General features: G+C 47.6%; 1 protein-coding gene across 1 annotated transcript in view; it reads left to right on the top strand.

The window, feature by feature from the left end:
- The window catches only part of LOC108070628 (mucin-2), a 29,073-nt gene extending 17,393 nt beyond the window's left edge, over positions 1-11,680 (top strand). The window contains exons 2-3 of the mRNA XM_017161196.2: positions 2,218-2,720; positions 4,936-11,680. Coding sequence (XP_017016685.1) covers positions 2,410-2,720; positions 4,936-11,128 — 6,504 coding nt within the window. The 5' untranslated portion in view covers positions 2,218-2,409 and the 3' untranslated portion in view covers positions 11,129-11,680. The remainder of the gene's footprint in view (positions 1-2,217; positions 2,721-4,935) is intronic.
- Positions 11,681-20,247: the final 8,567 nt, after the last annotated feature.

Here is a 20,247-nt window from a genome sequence, read left to right as displayed (position 1 = left end):
AACATATATCTCAGTTTGTCCTTTACTGGTCTCAACAGACTTAAGTGGATTTCCGTTTCCCATGACCTCAAAAGCAAATATTTTATTTGTGGCTGAGCATCCCATGACCTTTACTTAGCATTTAAACCCAATTTCCAGGAATTAATTAGCTGGAAACGTGTAATTATTGTAAACAGAACTGGGAAGCCAGTTCTGAGAATTATAGGCAATAGTCACGGTTTATAAACACAGTAATTGTTATATAGAATGCATTTTGATTAACAGGTTCATAACACTTACCAGAATAGTAATTTATACCCAAATTCAAAAACATGTTTCTAGAATAATATTTCATATCCTGAATAGCACATGTATACACCTTTAACACATGGCTTTAACGGAATCTGTCTGTCTCTCGCCCCAAAAATATATTTTTGGGCTAAATACAGCTCTTGGCATTTGATTTATCGTAGGCACTCCCCTTCCAGAACTATTTGCATGTGTCTCTTAGTGATTTGTTTAGACAAACGTCCAGTTTGTATGCGGTCGCATTTCCTTTCCTTTCGATTCGTTTGCTTGTCTCTACAGCTGTCAGGTTCAATCTTGGACGAAGCTGAAGCCAAAGCTGACACTGAAACTGAAACTGTATTGGGTCCTGCACAGGCTTTCACTGTCTGTGTATGTGTGTGTGCGATAGGCCACCTTTTGTGACGTTTTGTAGGTAAGTGTGTGCCGGTGTGTTTGTCGTCCACTTGTCATGTCACTCGGCATCATTGTCGCCCAAACAATGGCAGTCCGACCAACCTGCTTCACCAGAGCTCCACAGTTAACATCTCGGACTCTGCCTCTTCTCCCGGTAACCAGCTCTCGACTCTGAGTCCCAGGTCCCAAAGGGTAGGCCACCGTTTCATTTACATTTCAATGTCAGCCGGGTTCCTCCTCCACAAACACACACTGCGAAGGAGCGCTGACAATCGTAATTTAGCGTTACAAATCAATTGGCAACTTATGGCCGTGACGAGTCGTCCTTTGTCGCCGATATCAATGGGTCGGCGGACGCTGCGAAACGTACATTATGCTGAAATATTTAACGCCCAATTTATGTTAATTTTTGTGTATTTCCCTCGTTGCTATGCGGCCATAAAACGAACGGAGAAAATCAAAAATACGACCACAAGTGCCAATGCCGTCAGCAGCCAGTCAGCGAGCATATTTTTATGGCCCTGCCTCGGTATATATACTCGTATGTTATGCCCGATTTTTTCCACATTGACCAGGAATCGTTTAGCAATCTGCCGTATATGTGCGACTACCGTCAATGTCTGTGTTGGTGTTCATACGTGATGTGGTGCTACTTTTCGGGTTCACAAGGGGAGCCACAAAGGGGTGGGCATGTGTGCGATGGGGGTGTTTGGGGTGATGGGGGTGCGATTCTCCTCGCTAACGTTTTGACAGCTCCGGCTTTAAGTTGTCAGCGCATTCTTCCATTCTCGGCCATTTTGCTTATTAACATATTGCCTGTTTGTTGTTCGTTGTTCGCTGTCTTCCCCCGAGTCGCGACATTGACAATTCATTTGCGTTATCACACACACGCATGCCCGGCACAGGCTTAGTGGCACAACGCCAGGCAGTCAGACAGGCGAAACTGTCAAAATGGCTGCCAAGTATTTGCACAGATTTCTGATGCTGATAGCAAGTGACAGGCGACATCGCAGGATGAAAACAAAAAGGAGCCTGAGACACCGGGGAAAGGACACCACCCACAACCCTCAGTCACGTAGGCCAGCTCAGCGGCCGCTCTAAGTTATTAGGGATCTCTAAATTCGACCAGGTGCTATCTGCAAGCCATAATGCACGCGGTAGTGCCGCACATACCCGGGCCTTAATGCCAAATTGCCTGGCACTTAGGGCAGGTCACCGAGAGCGTGCTTTACGGCAAAGACGCCGCCTCCAATGGCACCACCACCACTCATGCTCCTCTCATGTGGCTGCTCGTTATTATTAGCATAATTACAGGCGCATTAGCGTGCCGGGTTTCAGGTGCCTGGCAATTTGCCTGCTGCCAGGACGTCTGATTATGACAGGGCCTGAAAGCACGATGCACCTCCTGCAGCGCCGCCCGAAGTTTCGCAAGTTTCTTAAAGCCTTCCCACGTTATGCAAATGCTCCCTCCAGTGGCATTCTCCTCGCTCGCCTCCATTAACATTGCATTAATTAGCTTTTCATTTCACTTTGCAGCTTTCGTTTGATGTTTACCCAGCGTCCTTCGACATTAAGCGCCGAACGGGCTCAGTGAGCCAAGGGTCCTGACCTCCCGACAGCAAAAGGGAGAGAAAACAACTTTAAGATTAGTCCGAGGCCAAAGTAAAAACAACCGCCCGCCCGACCGACACACGAAGCGCCAAGGATTCGCGCTAGCACGGCTCTACCATGCGGCCGCCGCGCCACACCCAGCCGTTACGGCCCCGGATCAAACCTTGGGCCTGTGCCTGTGCCTGGCTGACTCTGGCCACAGCCGCGCTGGCCTATCCAAATAGTCAGTCCGAGCAGCCCCTGGTCACCTATGTGACCACCTCGACGACATCCAGCCAGCGGAGCCAGTCCGCCCCCCTGCAGCCGGCCTTTGTCTATGACTCGCCCCCTCCCTCGGAGGAGCAGGGGTCACATCACACGCTGGCCACAGCCACACAGAGACCGAAGGAGACTGATGGCGAGCAGGCAAAGAGAGTCATCGGTTCCAGGTGAGTACACATACTGGGTTTGTCAGGATGCACACTTAGGCTCAAAGCGGCTGTCCCGCTGGAATTGACGAATCCACGCTGAGAAATGTCGTAATATATCAGAGATACTTTCTAAACAGATTTTATTTAGATATTATTGTTAGCTTGAAAAAGGAATAATATAGTATTAGCTTTAGATGTTGGTTACTTCTTAGAGGAATAATTGGGCAAAGTTGGAAGATAACAAACATTAAAATATACATAAATGATTAGAAATATCTATTCTAACTCTGTAACCTATTTTTCCCTGTGCAGAATGGGGAAGGTCTCCCTGATTTCCACGCCCATTTTACTTGTCCGTTGTTTGGTGTTTCTATCGCAGTTGCTTTTGCCGTTGCTGGGGAAAATCTTTTGTTTGCGCAGCTTTTTGCAATTTTTGCCACTAATTGAAATAGAATTTCCTGCTTTGTTGTAGTCGCTGTGTCGATTGAGGAGCGTGGGTCGGTCTGGCGGAGCTCTGGCCATGGCCTTAGTATTTTTAATTAATTTGCTCCGCGGCCGCAAAGCGTGCTGGAGTGGGCAGCAGAGCAGTGCATACTTTGCGGCACGCGTTCGGAATCCCGTCGGGCTAAATCTGGTTTGGTGGAGATGGAAGTGGCTGCGGAAGAAAGGTGTAGGTATAGGTGGGCTGTAAACGAGGGCCAGACAACAGCGGCCAAATTGAGTGCTCATTAACTTCAAATCAATGCTAATCAATTGGGTTTACGTGGGCGCAATGATTTCGAAGTGGGTCCAAAACGGTTCATCTGCCCTAATCAATTTGAAACAGAAAAGCATTACGGGCATATAAACAAGGAGGTAAAATCTCATTTCACAATTTTCACAACCTTTTGCCACTCGCCTGACCCCCCATGACATCTGTTCGGAGAGGTTCCGGCGCAGTTTTATAATAATTCCGCCCATAAACGAATTCGCAGCCCGCGGCTTCTGGCGCCAGCTGCTCTTGGTAATGACTGCGAGCTGTGGCCCGCGATGATGATAGCGATGATAACGATTATGGCAATGATAACTATGGCAGCGATGATGAGGAAACGCTGATCCACGCTGACAGCTGCAGTCAGGCGCAACTGCCATATTTACATGCATTTTTTATTGGGCTGCAATCCGGCATTCCCGGGGTGTTTTGCGATTGGCCGACAACTTAAACCCATAAGAATTTAATAGGAAAAGGTCAATAAATCGTATTTTTTAGCCTCGAACGTTGCATGCCCCGGAGTATGTGTTGAAATTTAAAAATAGCCATGGACTATCTTACCCTAATCCCATTGCAACACATTTGTGCACTTAATTCGCCTCCGACGCGCGCTGTTGATGATTTTGACGAGACTCAGGCTCTGTGGCATATACACCCGAACGATATGTGTGGGTGGCAGCTGCATATGACTAAGCGCTCTCCGACTCACGTGCTTAAATGTTAATGATGTGCTCATGCCGCACGCGGGATTACTTGCATACTCATATCGTACAGTCGCACACACCCCGTCTTACATATGTAAACTGCAGTGTGTGCCGAGATATCCCCACTAAGCGATGCACAAATGCAAATGGCGATGCATGCAGATGCTGCGTAGGGAGGGGCGGGTTCCGGGGGTCTGGACCAGCGTGACTGCGTGACTTTCTGCAACGATTGCATAGTTTTCAATTTCCATTAAAATGCCAGCGATGTGCCGCCAAGTATGCAGCATTACTTGCATTTCAGAGGGACAAACGACTCTTCCGCCGACACAACTCTATATAGCATATATAGCAGCCTCATGTCATTAATCAGTGCTGAACGAATCAATAGTGTGAGTCTTCGGAAAACAAGTACACAGCGCTCGATAAGCAAAGACTACGCATTTCGACTAGAATTCAGATAAAATAGCCCAATTTAAGAAAAGTTGCAATCCAAAGAGACACAATTTTTAGACTTGTTGTTTTGTGGATCAACTTTGACATTATGATATTTATTATGATTGCCAGAGCAACTCTAATATCTCCCATGAAAATTTTCCTTTTGTAATCAAATATTTTATATTAATGATAAAATACATTTTTGGTCAAGGACTGCGAGCAAGATACTCAGACATAAAGTTATAGCTTAAGGCGTAAGCCTTAATAGGCAGGCTATAGCAGAGATACATAGTTAACTTTTGACGAATGACAGTTAATATAATTAAATGTTTTACCTTTTCAGTACAACCGCGTCGGTGTCAGTGGTTCTTGATGGCAATGAACCGCAGTTCACGGACGCCCTCGGCCACAAGGTGCCAAAGCCACAGCCCTCGCTGCAGGTGGCTAGTCCCATCGACCTGCTCAATCCGGACCGCTACGAGTTCTATACTTTTGATGAGCACGGCGAGCTGGTCAAGCGTCTGATGACCATGCAGGAGATCCAGAGCATTGTAGCCAACGGCGACGGCGAGGGACCGTCCATTATCCACCCAGCTCCGTTGGCCGAACACAATCCCGACAAGAATGTCCAAGACATTGTGGACAGCGTACAGAGTGTGCTTAACAAAGAGGTGGCCTCCAGCTCGGCAAAGAACAGCTCCGGTGAGCTGCTGCCTCCGTTGCTGGACACGCCCGACGTCTCCTCGTCCTGGTCGCTTATCCTTCCCGCCATTTTCGGCAACACGGGCGGAGACATTTTCCCCCAGCAGCGGCCACAGCAGATCGTGATGACCCCCGAATCGGAGCTCCTTGAGACCTCGACCAGAGCCGCACCGCCAGCAACGCGTGCCACAAAGAAACCGAAACCCTCCAAGCGAAAGCCAGGCAACAAACGCAAGCCTGCTGCCACCACCAGCACCACCCCGGTGACCCCGCAGGTGGTTCAAGAAGAGTTGGACCCCATGGAGTCTGTCTACACTGGTATGCAACAGTACCAGCACGTGGCCGCCAATGTGCCGGACTTTGAACTGCTCCACATGCAGCCCATCTACCAGAAACGGCCAAGCACAACCGGTAGGCCAGAGACAACCACTCGGCGCGTCTTTTACAACAACCAGGAGATCATCCACACGCCGACCTCCTCCAGCAGCGCGACCTCCACCACAGAAAAGATCGTTTCAAACCACCAGCTGGCCAAGAAGCCGTCGAACGTCCAGCGGAAGCCGACACAGCCCCACCGGGTAAAGAAACCCAACGGCGATGGTACAATCGAAACTTCATCCCAGCCCACTGGAGGCAAGCAGAAGGTAAAGAAGAAGCCATCCACGACGACAACGACGACCACGGCTGCTCCAGAGGCGGAAGTACAGTCGTCCACTCAACAGGCTGGGGAGGACCCACCAGCAGAAGCCAGCAGCACCACCACTACCCAAGCACCGCCCCCGACCACACCCAAGAAAAAGAAGCGCAAGCCCACACGAACACCCGGCACGGGATCCACTTCTGTCAGCGGCAAGCCATCAAAGCCAAAGCGCAAGCCAACTGCCAAGCCCAAGCCACTGGTCCAGCAAGTTGAGCAGCAGCAGCAGGTCGAGAGCACTCAGAGGCCGCCCAGGCCACAGAGACCCCACAAGAAGCCCAAGCCAACATCGACAAGCTCTACGACAACAACCACGCTCGCTCCCGAAACAAGCACAGCTAGTACCCCCGAACCAGTGAGCAGTTCGACGGAGGCACCAGCCTCGCAGCCAGATCCGGAGAGCCCAGTCACCACCACTCCACAGGCGGAGCCCGAACCAGAGCCTGTCGCGTCTACTTCCACAACAACAACAACCACAACAGAAGCTCCCACAACTAGTACAACAGCTGCCCCAGTTAAATCGACGGCGAAACCACCCGCACTGCACCACCAGAAATTGCATACAAAGCCGGTGGGATCCACCAGTCGTCCATCCATCACCCAGCACCATAATCGCGTCCACGGCAAACCAGTTCACAGCACCACTACAGAGTCCAGTAAGGACGCTGGCGAGGCTCAGACCGAAAGCTACGGACTAGTGAACGTGATTGCCGCCTCAAGCACCCCGCAGCAGCCAATGTATCCGCTGCCCAGCTACAATGTCGAATCCTCTCAGAACTTGCCCACAGTGTTTGCCGACTCAACGGTGGACCAGTCACCGCTGAAGAAGACCCCGTTGCCGTCTCTAGCTCAATTGCAGCAACAGCTCCACCTTGGTTCTCCGTCGCCGGCACCGCAGCTCTCGCCCGCCCAAATCCTTTCGATGGACCAAATTGTGCAGTCACTTACACAGGACCTATCCGCCACGGACAAAGAGGACGAGGATTCCGCGTCTGGTCCTGTTAAGTACGACAGTGCCGAGAACAAGCAGCAAATGGAAGCTCTGGCCAACAAGAAAAAGATTCCAGTCTCAGCTGGCTCACCTCCAGCTGCAGTAACGACTACACCTGCTCCCATGCCAACTTCTTCCTCCAAGCCTACAATTTTGACCAGCAATAAGCCCCCTTCGTCCCACTACGGCGGTAGTACTCTGGCCACGATGCTCTCCGAAGAGGACGAAGAGGCTGCCGGTTCCACAGAGTTCTCTCTAAGCCAAAAGCAGCCATCAGAGACCACGCAAAGCAGCCTCGAAGATGATGCTGAGGAACAAACGCCCGTGGTAGTGATCACAGCTAGGCCACAGTACTTTACGGTGACCAGACAGCCGGAACCCCTGAAGCCTGTCGAAACTCACCAGCCCAAGGAGCCTGAAACCACAGAGCTGCCTGGTCAAACTCAGTTCCTAGTAACAACCCCAATGTCACCGCTCGACGAAGTGGATGCCACCACCGATAAGCCCACTGAGGAGTCCGATCATGTCGTTAAGTTTGAGCCACTCTACGCAGAGGTGCCGGAGGCGGTTATAGAGGAGCTTGAGGAACCTAACCCCACGAGTGGCTATAACCAACAGCCTATTGGGGCGGAGACAGTGGGAGCTACCACCGAGCAGGCACTACGACTGCCAGTCTCTGAGAGCAGTACATCCGCTGACTTTGATGACGGCAGCACAGAAGTGACTCCTATGATCGCCGACTTGGTGCAGCAACTCAACCTTGAGGTGCTCAAACCCACCGATCAGATTTCAATGGCCAACTTCCAGACGCAGGCGGCCACTGTTGCCTCCACGCTTGTGGACGGAAGCAACACGCTAGTCTCAGACGTTGCCATGAACTCCAACGAAACCAAGGATGAGCTGGAGTTTCTCATGTCCGATGTTATCCAGCAGATCACACAAGGCGACCAGTACAAGCCCCCGCCGGCCAAGGTGCCACTAGTGGACGACTCACATCGCCTGACCAACTTTGCCAATTTAAATGCCTCGTTCCTTCTACAGCCAAAGCCGAAGCCAGACCAGACCAAAGAGCCCGAGGAGCCCCAAGCACCCCAAGACCCGTACAAACTTCAACCACAGCCTGAGGAACAGCTGCTAGAGAAAAATGAGACAGCCGCAGTCTCCCCCGAACAGGAAGCGGTGCACCTGGAACACGTGGAGACGAGTACGCACCGCATTCCCATCCTGTCGCTTTCGCAAATCTACGCGCAGCAACAGCAGGACGAGGACGAGGAGCAGCAAGTGTTTGCCAACGAAAGACTTGAGCTGCAGCCAACTCAAGAACCGACCAGGCCGGAAACCGCCCCGGCTCACGAAGTTCTGTCCACAGTGGCCGCAGCAGACACCACCGAGGCATACACCGCTGAGGTGGCCGCCACCACTGAGCGACAGCCAGCGCAGGAAACCTACGAGGAGAGCACGGCCAGCACTGAGGGCTCCGGCAGCGAGGAGTCAACGACCAGCTACAGCGAAATCCCCGACAGCTACACGCAGCGCGAAAGTGAAGAGCAAATGCCCGAGATGTTGACAAATGGTTACAACGAGGAGCAGCAGGCGGAGGCGGGCACTAGCCAAGAAGCAGACCCGGAGTCCATCTACAGCACGGTAAAGTCACCGCCGGAAGAGCCAGATACGACCACCCAGCAGCCAGCGGCGGAAAAGGCGACGACGGCGACTAATGTTTACCAGGACGCACAGGAAGAGGAGCAAACGTCAACAACGGAACAGCCCGATAAGCCTGAGCAGCCAGACCAGCAGGACCAGGTAGCCCAGACCAGTAATGTTGAGGACAGCGCCACCAACGCCGCCCAACTCCTGCCGCAGTACCAAGCGCCGGCCAGCGAAGAGAGGGAGGAGGCGCCGGTGACAAAAATTCCCGGCGATATGTCCCTGGTATCTTCCGAGTCGGACATGTCGCTCAGCTCGGAGCAAGCAACGGAACAAATTGAATTGAGCACGGTAAAGTCGCAGCAGCTGAACGACGAGTCGATGGAGAACATTTCCGACGAGTTGACAGCCACCATTTCTGAAGAAGGCGACTCGGAGGATGCCGATGCGGTGACGAATGGCCAAAAGGTTCAGCTGGACGACGAGGATCCTTACATCAAGCTCGGTGAAACGACGGCCAGCGTGGTGAGACCGCTTATCTCCAACTCCAAGGAAGGCGGCAGCGGCGGGGATAAGAGTGCCGAGGAGGATAACTACAAGGTGACGTTGCCATTAGCTGGCTATGAAACTCCTTCCGTTGATCAGGCCGATGAGGAGGATGAGGAAGATCAGGCTGTCTACCAGATGCCATTGGCTCTGCCCAGCAGTACTACAACTACGACCACTACCACTACTTCCAGACCCTTTACCACAATTACGGCAAACAAACCTTCTTCCACCTCAACTCCAGCGCCCGCCACAACTACCAAGCGACTAAACACTTTGAGGCCAGTATCCTATTACGTCCAGCCGTCTCTGCTGGGTGGCTACAACCAACTGGACCTTCAGCCGCCCAAGGTCTTGCCCTACAATGCCAACAAGGCCGCTCCGTCCCATCCACAGGCTCCGATGCAATCGCCGGCAAGTCTGCAGCGACCGACGCAGCGCCCCGCCTCGTTGACCAATCTCATGGCCAGCTCCACCCAAGCCACCCGGCCACCCGTCAAACTGGAGCCCAGCCCAGAGTCCTCGCAGGGCCTGGAAGCCACCACCGCCAACATGGACGAGGACTTGCAGTCGTTCGCCCGACTCTGCAACGAACTAGCCTTCAGCTACTGGCGCGCCATCACTTCGGAGAAGATCAGCTCGGCCAGGAGTGTGATTCTGTCACCCTTCGGCATCACCTCCATGCTCTCCATGGTATTCATGGGGGCGCGGGGCAGCACCTCCGGTGAGATGAACGAAATACTGAAGCTGGACGACATGGTGACCTTCAATCCGCACTTGATATTCAAGAACATAACGAGTGGGGTGGAACAGGCCATGGACAGCGACATTGCGACGGCGGCTTTTGTAAGGGAAATTTTCAGTGACCGTGCCAACGGGAAAATTCTGCCCTTCTTTAAGGAGAAGACTCAACAGCTATACGCTGGCCACGTCGAGGAGGTCAACTTCCATGTGGTTAACGATATTGTGCGACGTCGCACGAACCTCCTGGTGAAGCGCCACACTATGGGAAAGGTATTGGAGTACTTGCGCACTAACAGCGTGTGGGTCAACGGTCCGCTGGCCACCATATCGGCGAACCTGTTCCAAACGGATTGCTCACGCGGCTCAACGGCCGAACGGGATGGGGAGATGTTCTTCCAGGTGCACCCCACCGTGCGCCAGCGCCGCCTCGTGCCCATTCCGGCTGTGCTCTACCGTTCCGGCTTCCTGGCCGGGTACGAGCCGAAACTGGACGCCACCATCGTGTCGTTCGGTCGCCTGCAGGACACTGTAAGCACGGTCTACGTGATGCCCGGCCACCAGAGTTCCATCTCGCCAATGGACAATTTGGACCGCCTGGAGCGCAGCCTGGTGGAGACGGCCTTCGGCGAGACGCAGGCCTGGAGCCGATTGCTCACGTCGCTGATGGACCGGCCTGGCATGGAGGTGCAGCTGCCACGCTTCTCGCACCGCTCCTTTGTAAACGCCTCGTTAGGCCTGCAGAAGATGGGGTTGCGCGGTCTGTTCAAGTCAGACTTTGCCGACCTGCGCGGACTGACTGGAGCCGCCAACCGGGACATCTTCCTCTCCGACATGATACAGATCAACACGTTCAGCACCTGCGGCGAGGAGAAGATCTCCGAGCACCACCACGTGGAGATGTACCCGGCCCCGCCACTTCGTAAGCGCAACAAGGACGTGGACGCAACGGACGACGACGCATTCGATTCGTCAGAGGCTGTCGTGGACTTCGGCTCGCTGGTGCAGGAGTCGGCTCTGGGACGGGGCTTCTACGATGACCTACTAGACCCCAAGTACCTGGAACTACCGCTGCCACTTCGCCCGCGGCAGGCTCGTGTCCCCGACGCCCCGAGACTCCGCTTCGACAAGCCCTTCCTCTACTTCGTGCGACACAATCCCACGGGCATGATCCTGTTCATGGGACGCTTCAACCCACGCCTGCTGCCATGAAGCAGGAGCCACGCAGCGCCCGCGGGCCGTTTCTTGTTAATTCTTGGAGTGTAACTTAGTGAATTTATACCCTACTCGTAATTGCAAACCTAATCCTTAATGACGCTGCTTGCTGTGCCTTAATCCCGCGTCCCAGTCCGGGTTCGCCAGAGCCCCGATTCTCCGATCCGAGATTGATGTGCAGCAAACGATTTCACTGGCAACGACAGACGCATGTTCTCCACGCGCGAAATCGAAATCAAATAACTTAAATGCTTAAATGCAGTTGCGCCAATTTATTTTCAACTTTTCTGACTTGCATTTAATTTTCCGCACACATACCCGCCTCGGTATGGTATGGTTTGGTATATGTATGTATATGCATTTTTTATTCCGCTCTTTGTCCGCTAAAAAATCGCCCCGTCCGCAAACAAATGCTGAACAAATACGTAGACAGCGAATGCGGATGCAATCGAAAAATAAATGCAAATGCAATCATGGAATGCGTCATGTTTTGGCAACTGAACAAATGTAATTTAGTAAAATAAACGTTACCAACATGGAACTAAAAGTTATGTATGCTATTATGTAAGTTTAAACAAAAAGTCTAAATAAATAAATATAAATGCTGAAAAACATTACCCTAAAGATGTCGTTTTCTCAAAGAACAAAGTCTGTTCCAAAGTGCCTGGCAAGCAAAAATAAGCACGGAGGCTACCTTAAGGAGTCACTGGCAAAAAGGCAACCAATGCGAAATTTGCTTCGTCTTGCCATTTCCGAATGCTTAAGATTTATGTATGCATATGAAATGTGCTCGAAGCAAGAACTACTGCAATTAAATATCCGGTAATTGATTTTGCATAATTTACATAATTCCAAAATTAAACTACAAAATATAATTCTTACCTAACCATAAGTTGAATAAAAGTTTATATTGTATTGCACTACTTTCTAGGACAATTCAATTATTATGTTTAATAAGTGACTGCTAATTTTGAAAAGGTTTCTTTGCAGCTTTATTATTATTACAAATAAATTAGCATTCCTATCGATTGTATCAGAAAACACTGCCTGAGTCCCTCATTGGCATATCCTTTCGCAGGGCACAAGGACACCAACAGCAAAGAGCAATTCCATGACAAAGAGATCTAAAAGCAAAGCTGGTAGACGGATGGAAAACAGCAAATGCGCATATTTTAATTAATATTTAACAAGAATATACATACTACATAAGCGGGACTCATAATGAAATCGGAGCATTTCTCTCAGCCCGCGCTCTCTCTGTCGCTCTCATTTTGCCCGCTTGGTCGTGGGTGTGGCGCTGTGTGTTCGTGTTCGATGTGTGTGCGTACTGTTGTTGCCTTCCACATTCGCAAAGTTTACCGTTATTCCAGCGCCACTATGGGGTGAACAATCGCTTTTCGGGAAAAAAAATGCCTCTTAAATTATGTATTTTAAAAGGCATTTCTGAAAAGGATTTAAAAACAGAGCACTAATTCATTGATTCATTCAGTCAAAGGTTAAGAAAAACGTAATATTTTTAAATAGGAATGACTACGTAATGTTACATGCTGCCTGTTTAATATGTACCATATGTAATATCTACTATAACCATTTATATAGATAAAACGAACAGATTGACTTGGCTCGTCGTCTTATTGGTTGATATTCGATATTTTAGTTAGAATAGTAAATAAACAGCTTTATTTAATAGGATAACTTTTATAAAAAGTGTAGTTATAGTGTCTTCTGTTACTGTAGGGTAGCGTTGTGAGTAAAAAAGGACGGTTATGTTTATTTTAATTTAAGTGTTAAATTATTCTCTAAAGACAATCTGATGAGTGGGTCTAGCCTGGGCCAAGGTTCTCGTTGTCCTTAAACTTCAGGCCACCACATTGGAGTGATTCAACAGCTTGTTAATGTAGCTAGACCACTGCTGGTTAATAACATATCCAATCAGGGAGACATGAAGATCTTTGGCGATGTCTACATCGCGAATGAACCACTGAGGTTCTGAAGTATTGCGGAGTAATTTATTCTGCAACGTCCTGATTCTTTCCAATTTGGATTTAGTTCTTTCGTTGATGCAAAAATAGATTTTGTGTAATATTTCATTGTTAAGATGATTGCAAAATCCAAGTGGTTCGCACCGAGTAAAAAATGGTAATGGTTTTTGAGAACGACTGAATTAAATTGAATTGAATTTAAAAAAAAATGTATATTCAATGTTTTGAAGTAGATTTTCACGGGACATAAAAGGAAGATACAATGCAAATCAAAATTATACCACTATTGGTAATCTCATATATCCTTTTTCGTTTATTTTCGAGTATATAATTTATTTTGTTTTGGAGTATATAAGCAAATCGCCTCTGGTTTAGAAGTTATTATCGAAAGAATACATGCGCTTTTTATGATGTTTTTAATTAAAATACTTCGTATATTTTGATATCTGTTTTAGAACATAATTTTGTCTTATTTGATCAATTTGAACACTTATTATATATGTATTATATATGTATGCCTACACATACATATGTACATATGTGAACATATTTACCTATTCGATTTCGGTAAATGGTTCTAAAACGCGAAGGTTTCTTCTAGAATAGATTCTTTCTGAGTGTAGAAAAAAAAAACGTTTTTTGTAGAACTTAATGATAATTATCAGGTGTATTAAGTGAGTGATTAATTTATTTCGCCCAAAAAATGTGTTTCCTGCTCCATCGTGCGTGAGTTGTTTCTGTTTTGTGAGTATTGTTGTTGCCGTCGCTCTTGGTGGATTATTTGCTTGTTAATTTTTGTTGTGGGGCGTGTGCTGGTGTGTGCGAGACTGTTCACTTGCATGTCGACATGCCTTGGGTTTTGTTCCTGCTCCTGCCGATGTTAGGCGGAGTTTTATGCGGCTCTGCTGCAAACACGTGCACGTCCGTACATGTAAGCAAATATGCATGTTGCATGTGTGCCATAAAAATCTGGCCAGCACGAGGCATACTTTTAGGAGTCGCCGGCAAATGCCCAACAATTGCCAGACACCCGGCAGTGGAAGACAAAAAGGCCTTGGAAAAAATGAGGAACGTGGAAGCGTTGCCACAAAAAACGCCTTTTGGACGGTGGACCACAAACTGCCTCATGCAGGCTGTCATTCACAACTCGAGCCGAGTGGTGTCAATGTTTTCTAAATAAACCGCGAAACACAAGACTGGATTAGCTTGGCAGTGATAGATGCACTCCATTCAAATTTAAAAAAACGAGAGGGCACTCGACTGTGAGTTACTTTGTTTTAAGCTGCTTCCGGGAATATTTACCCAGGACAACCCACGAAAGCGACGCAAAGAACCAAGCTTGAGAAAGGTAGCAGCAGAAAAATATACAAAGCTGCAGCAGATATTAAGTTCCTATCTACATATGTACACATTTCCCAACTAAATATAGCATTTTGTTATTGCTACTACATGTTCCTGACGCCATTAAAGCTACATGACTTCAAGTTAAGTGACTTTTTTCAGTAACAAAATTAACAGCTCCGCACGGCACAATATACGCTACAGTTGCCTCTGACAATGCGCTGCTGTTGCATACGACCCTCACTTTATTATGCCGCTAATTTGAGAGCCGCAGTGCTTTCTGCACCAAAAAGCACTAAAGTGCAGCTTACTTTTGCATACAACAAATTTCATGTTCAGCCACCACTGGCTGCCGTTGTCGCCATTGTTGCTGCGGCTTCCGCTTATTTCCGCACGTGTTGCGACCAAGTGGAAGCAGGAGCGAGGAAAAGACAAATCTGTCATTGTGCTCAGCGGTTGTTATTATTATGATTGTTATTATGATTGTATATTGTGTAATAAGAAAAGTGTTTCCACTCCGCGCGGCATGCAGAGGTCTTTGTCCAGGACGGCGCCGGACAATGCTGCGCGACAGCCGGCAGCTGTTGCCCTGTCCAGCTTATTGTAATTGTTGTTCAGCGAACTTTTCCCCACTCTCGATTCCGGGCTCGCCTTCTGTGGGTCCTGTGTCGGATTCGAAATCGGAATCGCAGTTGGATCCAGACTCCTTGCCGGATGCCTCGGCTACTTCTTTTCGCTGCCCTTGTCTTTCGCAGCACATTGTTTCAGGTGGGGTTCGTTTTCGTTGCCGTTGTCGTTGTCGTCTTCCTGCTTTATCCGAAAGCACCTGCCAAAATTACGCAAGTGTCACTCAAAGGGGGGAAACGGCGACAGGACAGTGACAGGCGCCTGGGCGAACCCTTTCAGCTACTGTGAATAACAAAACAGCGTTCTCTTTGCTGGCGCCATGCTTGACCTTATTAAATTTGCATTTCTCCCCTGCTCTCTTTCTTTCTGCTCATTTGTACCTTGCCTTGCCTCTCCCAGCCACTATTGTGTCAACACGGCGGGTACTTAATTTACATATGCGAGTATACAGCTAATCCATTTGATTTAGAGGAAGTTTCGCACAGCTAATGAGCTTTTTTATGAGTGCCTCTGGCAAAAATAAAACTAATTTCAATATGCACAAAACTTTTGCCCTGCCCTATTCAAAGAGACACTCGCACACACCCGCAGTCTGATGATGTCCACAACTTTTCAGAGTTTCAGACAAACGTAAAAAATATACAAAAAGTTTCGCGCTTAATTAACTAAGCGCCGCAATGAGTCGACTCCCGGATAGGAATCCTATTTAATTTACATTAGTAAATCGTTACCATGTCGACTTTCACCAACGCGTAATTACACCGATACTGGGGCAAACACGGATATTGAGTTATAAGAGAAACAATTCCAAAACTGAAACTGAAGCCAATTAGATATTTACACAAATTTAGAAAGTCCAATAAATCAAGCATTTAAATCTGCCATTTATTTCGTTTTAAGAGTTTGCCCCACACTAAATCCCGATATAAAGGTAACTAATAATCAATTTACATGGATTTTTCGTCGGGATGGTTGTCATAAATCACTTGACAGGTCTGGTGAACTGGGGACAGTTAATTATAATGCGTTAATAAATTGTTTTCTCTTAGTATTTTACCAAAACTTGCAAACATTTAGCCACAACTCGAATATCATAATCCCTGGGTCATTGAATATTCCGGATGTCCAGCAGCTTCATAAATTATGTGACAGTGCGGAATTTAAATGTGAATAACCGTTGTAAGCAGGGAATCGGACCGCAGTGGCCTATATCTCCAGCCAACTCGGATTTCTATTCTGTTTTCTCCAGCTCGGACGCAACTGCTGAAATCACTCACCGAGGTCCCGAGCAAAGCAGATCAGAGCGTCGTACAACATGGGAACGATAATTTGGAGGAGCCTGGAAAACAGCAGAAACAGCAACCGAAGCCGCAACAACAGCAACGGCAGGCGAAGGGAACCGTCCTGGGATTAATTTAAGCGCGAAAAGTGAAAGCGCAGCTCCAGTTTTCCCAGCAGCGCAGCAGGACAACGTTCAAAGACAAGAAATTTATGTTATACATTTCGAGAATTATGCGTTTAGTCCGGGGAGCCCAGAAATTGGGGCAGCCGCACTTCAAAAAGGAGGCAGAAAAGCTCATGCCTTCCAGCCAGATTGCGGGCTCCGGCTTAACCTCAACGTAAAATCATTAGCAGGACGCTGCGTCCGGTTAACGTGTGATAAATACGGCCGCATATTCCGGCCGAGAGGGCCTAGAGCCACAAGAAGGGACCAGACAGGACAATCCGGCAAACATGCAGCGTGTGTACCCACGGGGTGCCCATTCCCACTTCCACTCCCGCCCCATTCCCACAGCTTACACAGAAGGACATCCCAATGGCAGCACATGTATGCAAACGGTTTTAAACTGGCAGCTCGGCATGGCGCCAGCAGCTAGCAGCCAGGATCCAGGCTCAGCCAACGGTCCATGTCCTTGTCCCCGAGCCTCCTCAACTGTGTGGGGCAGACGCTGGAGGAGGGAATGAAATCAAAAACAAGTACCGAAACTGTTTTCGTGGGCACCGAACTTTGAAATACCCGTTATCAACTAAATATGGCCTACTTACTAGCTTACTTTTAGATACTGTTTATTTGATTTCAAATAGGCATTGTTATACCAAAGAACATATAATAACAAGATGAGTAACGCCATACGATTTTGTTGCGCTCGAATTTTTTGTTCTAGCTTTCAGCCTCTCTGGTTCTTGTTAAGAAGTCACGGAGAGAGCGCTCTTGAGCTTAATTTCTCAATCATTCTAGATCTTTTCGCTTACAAACGTTCTTATTTGTATACTTACCCACAAAAGCGACTTCCATTTTCCATTCTTTGTGCCGCAAATTTGTCGCTTGCCAAAAATGAGCAATATGGACGTTATGCACTTATAGGGTCTTTGTTTTTACCTCTCCCACTTATAGCCAGTATACCTTTAAATTCAGCGAACACAGGGTATGGAAAAAGGACAAGTACCGACCGCACCTCCCAAAAATGGTTGCTAAACAAGTTTTCGTTATCTGCTCTGGCAAGACCCCGCACAGCCGTCCCCTCTTTCTCCAACCCCGACCAACTACCGCATTTCTGCGTTTTTGTATCGAGTGCTTATAAACGTTTTCCTACGTCCGTTGAATGCATATGTCTTCATAGGGGTGATCCAAGAGGAGCGTGTGTGGGTGTGGGTGTGGGTGTGGGGGTCCTGGTTGTGCGTGCCAGTGTGTTCGGGTGAATCTTGCATGTTTTGCCGAGCGCCGCAAACTCTGATTTAATTTTTCGAAAATTGTAAACTGCTCCTTTTTCTGTTCCGTATCCAGTGCCTGCATTCAAAATTAGTCGCTGTAGTCGCTGCGGTTGTCGGCTTGTTGTTGCCTGTGCTACAGCTGTTATTGCTGCCATCGTTGTTATTACTGTTGCTGTTGTTTGTCGACCAACTGTTCTTATTTTGCAACTATTTGGCAAATTGTTCCGTAATTAAATCTAACGTGGGGGACTGACTGACCACTGCAATGCCACTAAATTAATTGGTCGACCCCTAAAAGTTGCCTTTCCAAAAAGTCGTGCTTAAATGCCCCAAACGAAAGACGAATTACTTTTCAAGCCCCCACTAAGTTTTGTCAAAGAAAAGGAATGAAAATATACTGCAAATTTATTTGTAAAGCTTTTTCCTTGAATTCTATATAATCAAATAGGAGAAATCAAATGTTAATAGTTTAATTGCTAATCCTCTCTATAACAAAAATAATATTTTAATAGTTAAACATGTTCTTAGTTCCGTCTCGTCAGACGTTATCCTGGGCTATCAATAACAAGAGGACCTCGGCACACAGCAGAAATTGTACAAGTCAAAAGATAGTTCTTTATAACAGTTAAACTAAAATATCGTTGGTACTCGTATAAGCCGATCTCGGGCGTTGCGACTTTTATACTAATAAAAATACTAAATGGTAATCTTCCAAGTTTCATTTAGAATCTACATTTTAGATAGCTCTTAATCTTCGACAATAACGGACCGATGGACGTGCCTTTCTATTTGGAGGCTAATCCAGAATATCTAAAGCCACAAATCGGCGCTTTTATATATTTTCATATCTATTAATAAAATAATGTTTCAAGTACAAGTCCAGAAATTAGGCTGTGCCTGTTCCATACATTTGTGGTTTAAGACGTTAGAATTGAGGAACGGCTACAACTTAATGGGTTAACTGAAATATCCCATGAAAAGCTTTTCATTAGGCATTTAATATTTTATAGCTTCCTACTTCATAGTGTCATAAGTCCCACACAATGTGGAAAAAAGGTGGTAATTTCCCCCTTTTTCTGACTTTATGACATGTACCCAGCCGAGACGATTTTTCCAATATATTTAAATCTAATAATGGAAATACTGAATTTTTTATCAATGCAAAAGTGAATTGATGGAAATCAGAATATACATCACACTAATCGCATCAATTATATTTATTTTCTAACACTTTTCCACCTTTTTATCGGACAAAAGTTGCACACATCCTCCTCCATGGGACGCCGTGAAAACAGGGAACGCGCTTAATGCATTTGCTGCCGTTGGGTCCCTGCATGCAACGCATTATTAATGGCGCTGAATTACAGGCCATAAAACAAATACGAATTTAATCATATGCCCGGTGGGTGGTGATGGAAAGGGCGGGGCTGGGCTGGGCTTGGGTGTAGTACACCTACTATAAAGGATCAGCGGGCGGTCGACGCAGCACACACATGAAAATAAACTAACCTGCGACTTTAATATAAATGAAAAGGTAACGTAGCACATCGTCCCTCATGTGCACTGAGAAAAAAAAGTAGCTTTTATAGCTTTAATTGGTATAAGATATTACTTGTCTCATTTTAAATGAAACGACAAATATTATTATGAATCACATACTTATAAAATTTCCCTACCATTTATTGGATAAATTGAGATATATAAATGAACAACTACCCCAGTTTCAATAGTCTTTTACTTACGCAAAATTACTACTTGAATATAGTCATATAATGGTGATATTTTCTCTCCGTGTTGGTTGTGTTCGTCCTCGTGACTGAGAGGGCTACTGCGGGCAGTGCTGGCCCTACTGGTCCTAGCCGTGGTACAGGCGCCGCTTTCATGCCAAATAAGCCTTCATAAATAATGAAAAATGCCACTGCGAATGGCGCTAAAACTCTGCCAATGTGCGCGAGTAATAAGCAAAAGCCGACACCAGAAACAACGGGCCATAACCAGCAGCAGCAGCAGCAGCAGCCGTGGAGTTGAGGCAAATTAGCAGCCAAGGATTACCAGCAATTATTTTCGTTGTATGCATTTGGAGTTATTATTCTGATTACCACGTTTGCTTGACGATTGTCCGCTCCAGAGCCGCCGGCCGGGCCACGAACACCGGCAGGATCTGGCCGTCGGCCACTATTGAACGAATGGCCAAAGGGAGCAGCAGAAACGGCATTAATGGGAACCGCAACATCAAACGCATGACTGCATACCGAATGAATGGTTTATTTATATTTATGAATTCATCATCGTCCTCTCCGGGTGGGGCAGTTAGCTCGGAAAGCATGGCCCTACGCCGAGCCACAGCGGGAAACCCCATCCAGCTTATGGCTTCAGAATGTAAATGGCGGTGATGTTGACCAGAAACCTGAGTGAGTGGAACTGTTTCCAATTATGCAAACGTTGATTGAATCG

This window comes from Drosophila kikkawai, chromosome 2L (assembly GCF_030179895.1).
Source record: "Drosophila kikkawai strain 14028-0561.14 chromosome 2L, DkikHiC1v2, whole genome shotgun sequence".
Lineage (NCBI taxonomy): Eukaryota > Metazoa > Arthropoda > Insecta > Diptera > Drosophilidae > Drosophila > Drosophila kikkawai.
This window is presented reverse-complemented; position numbering and strand designations above follow the sequence as displayed.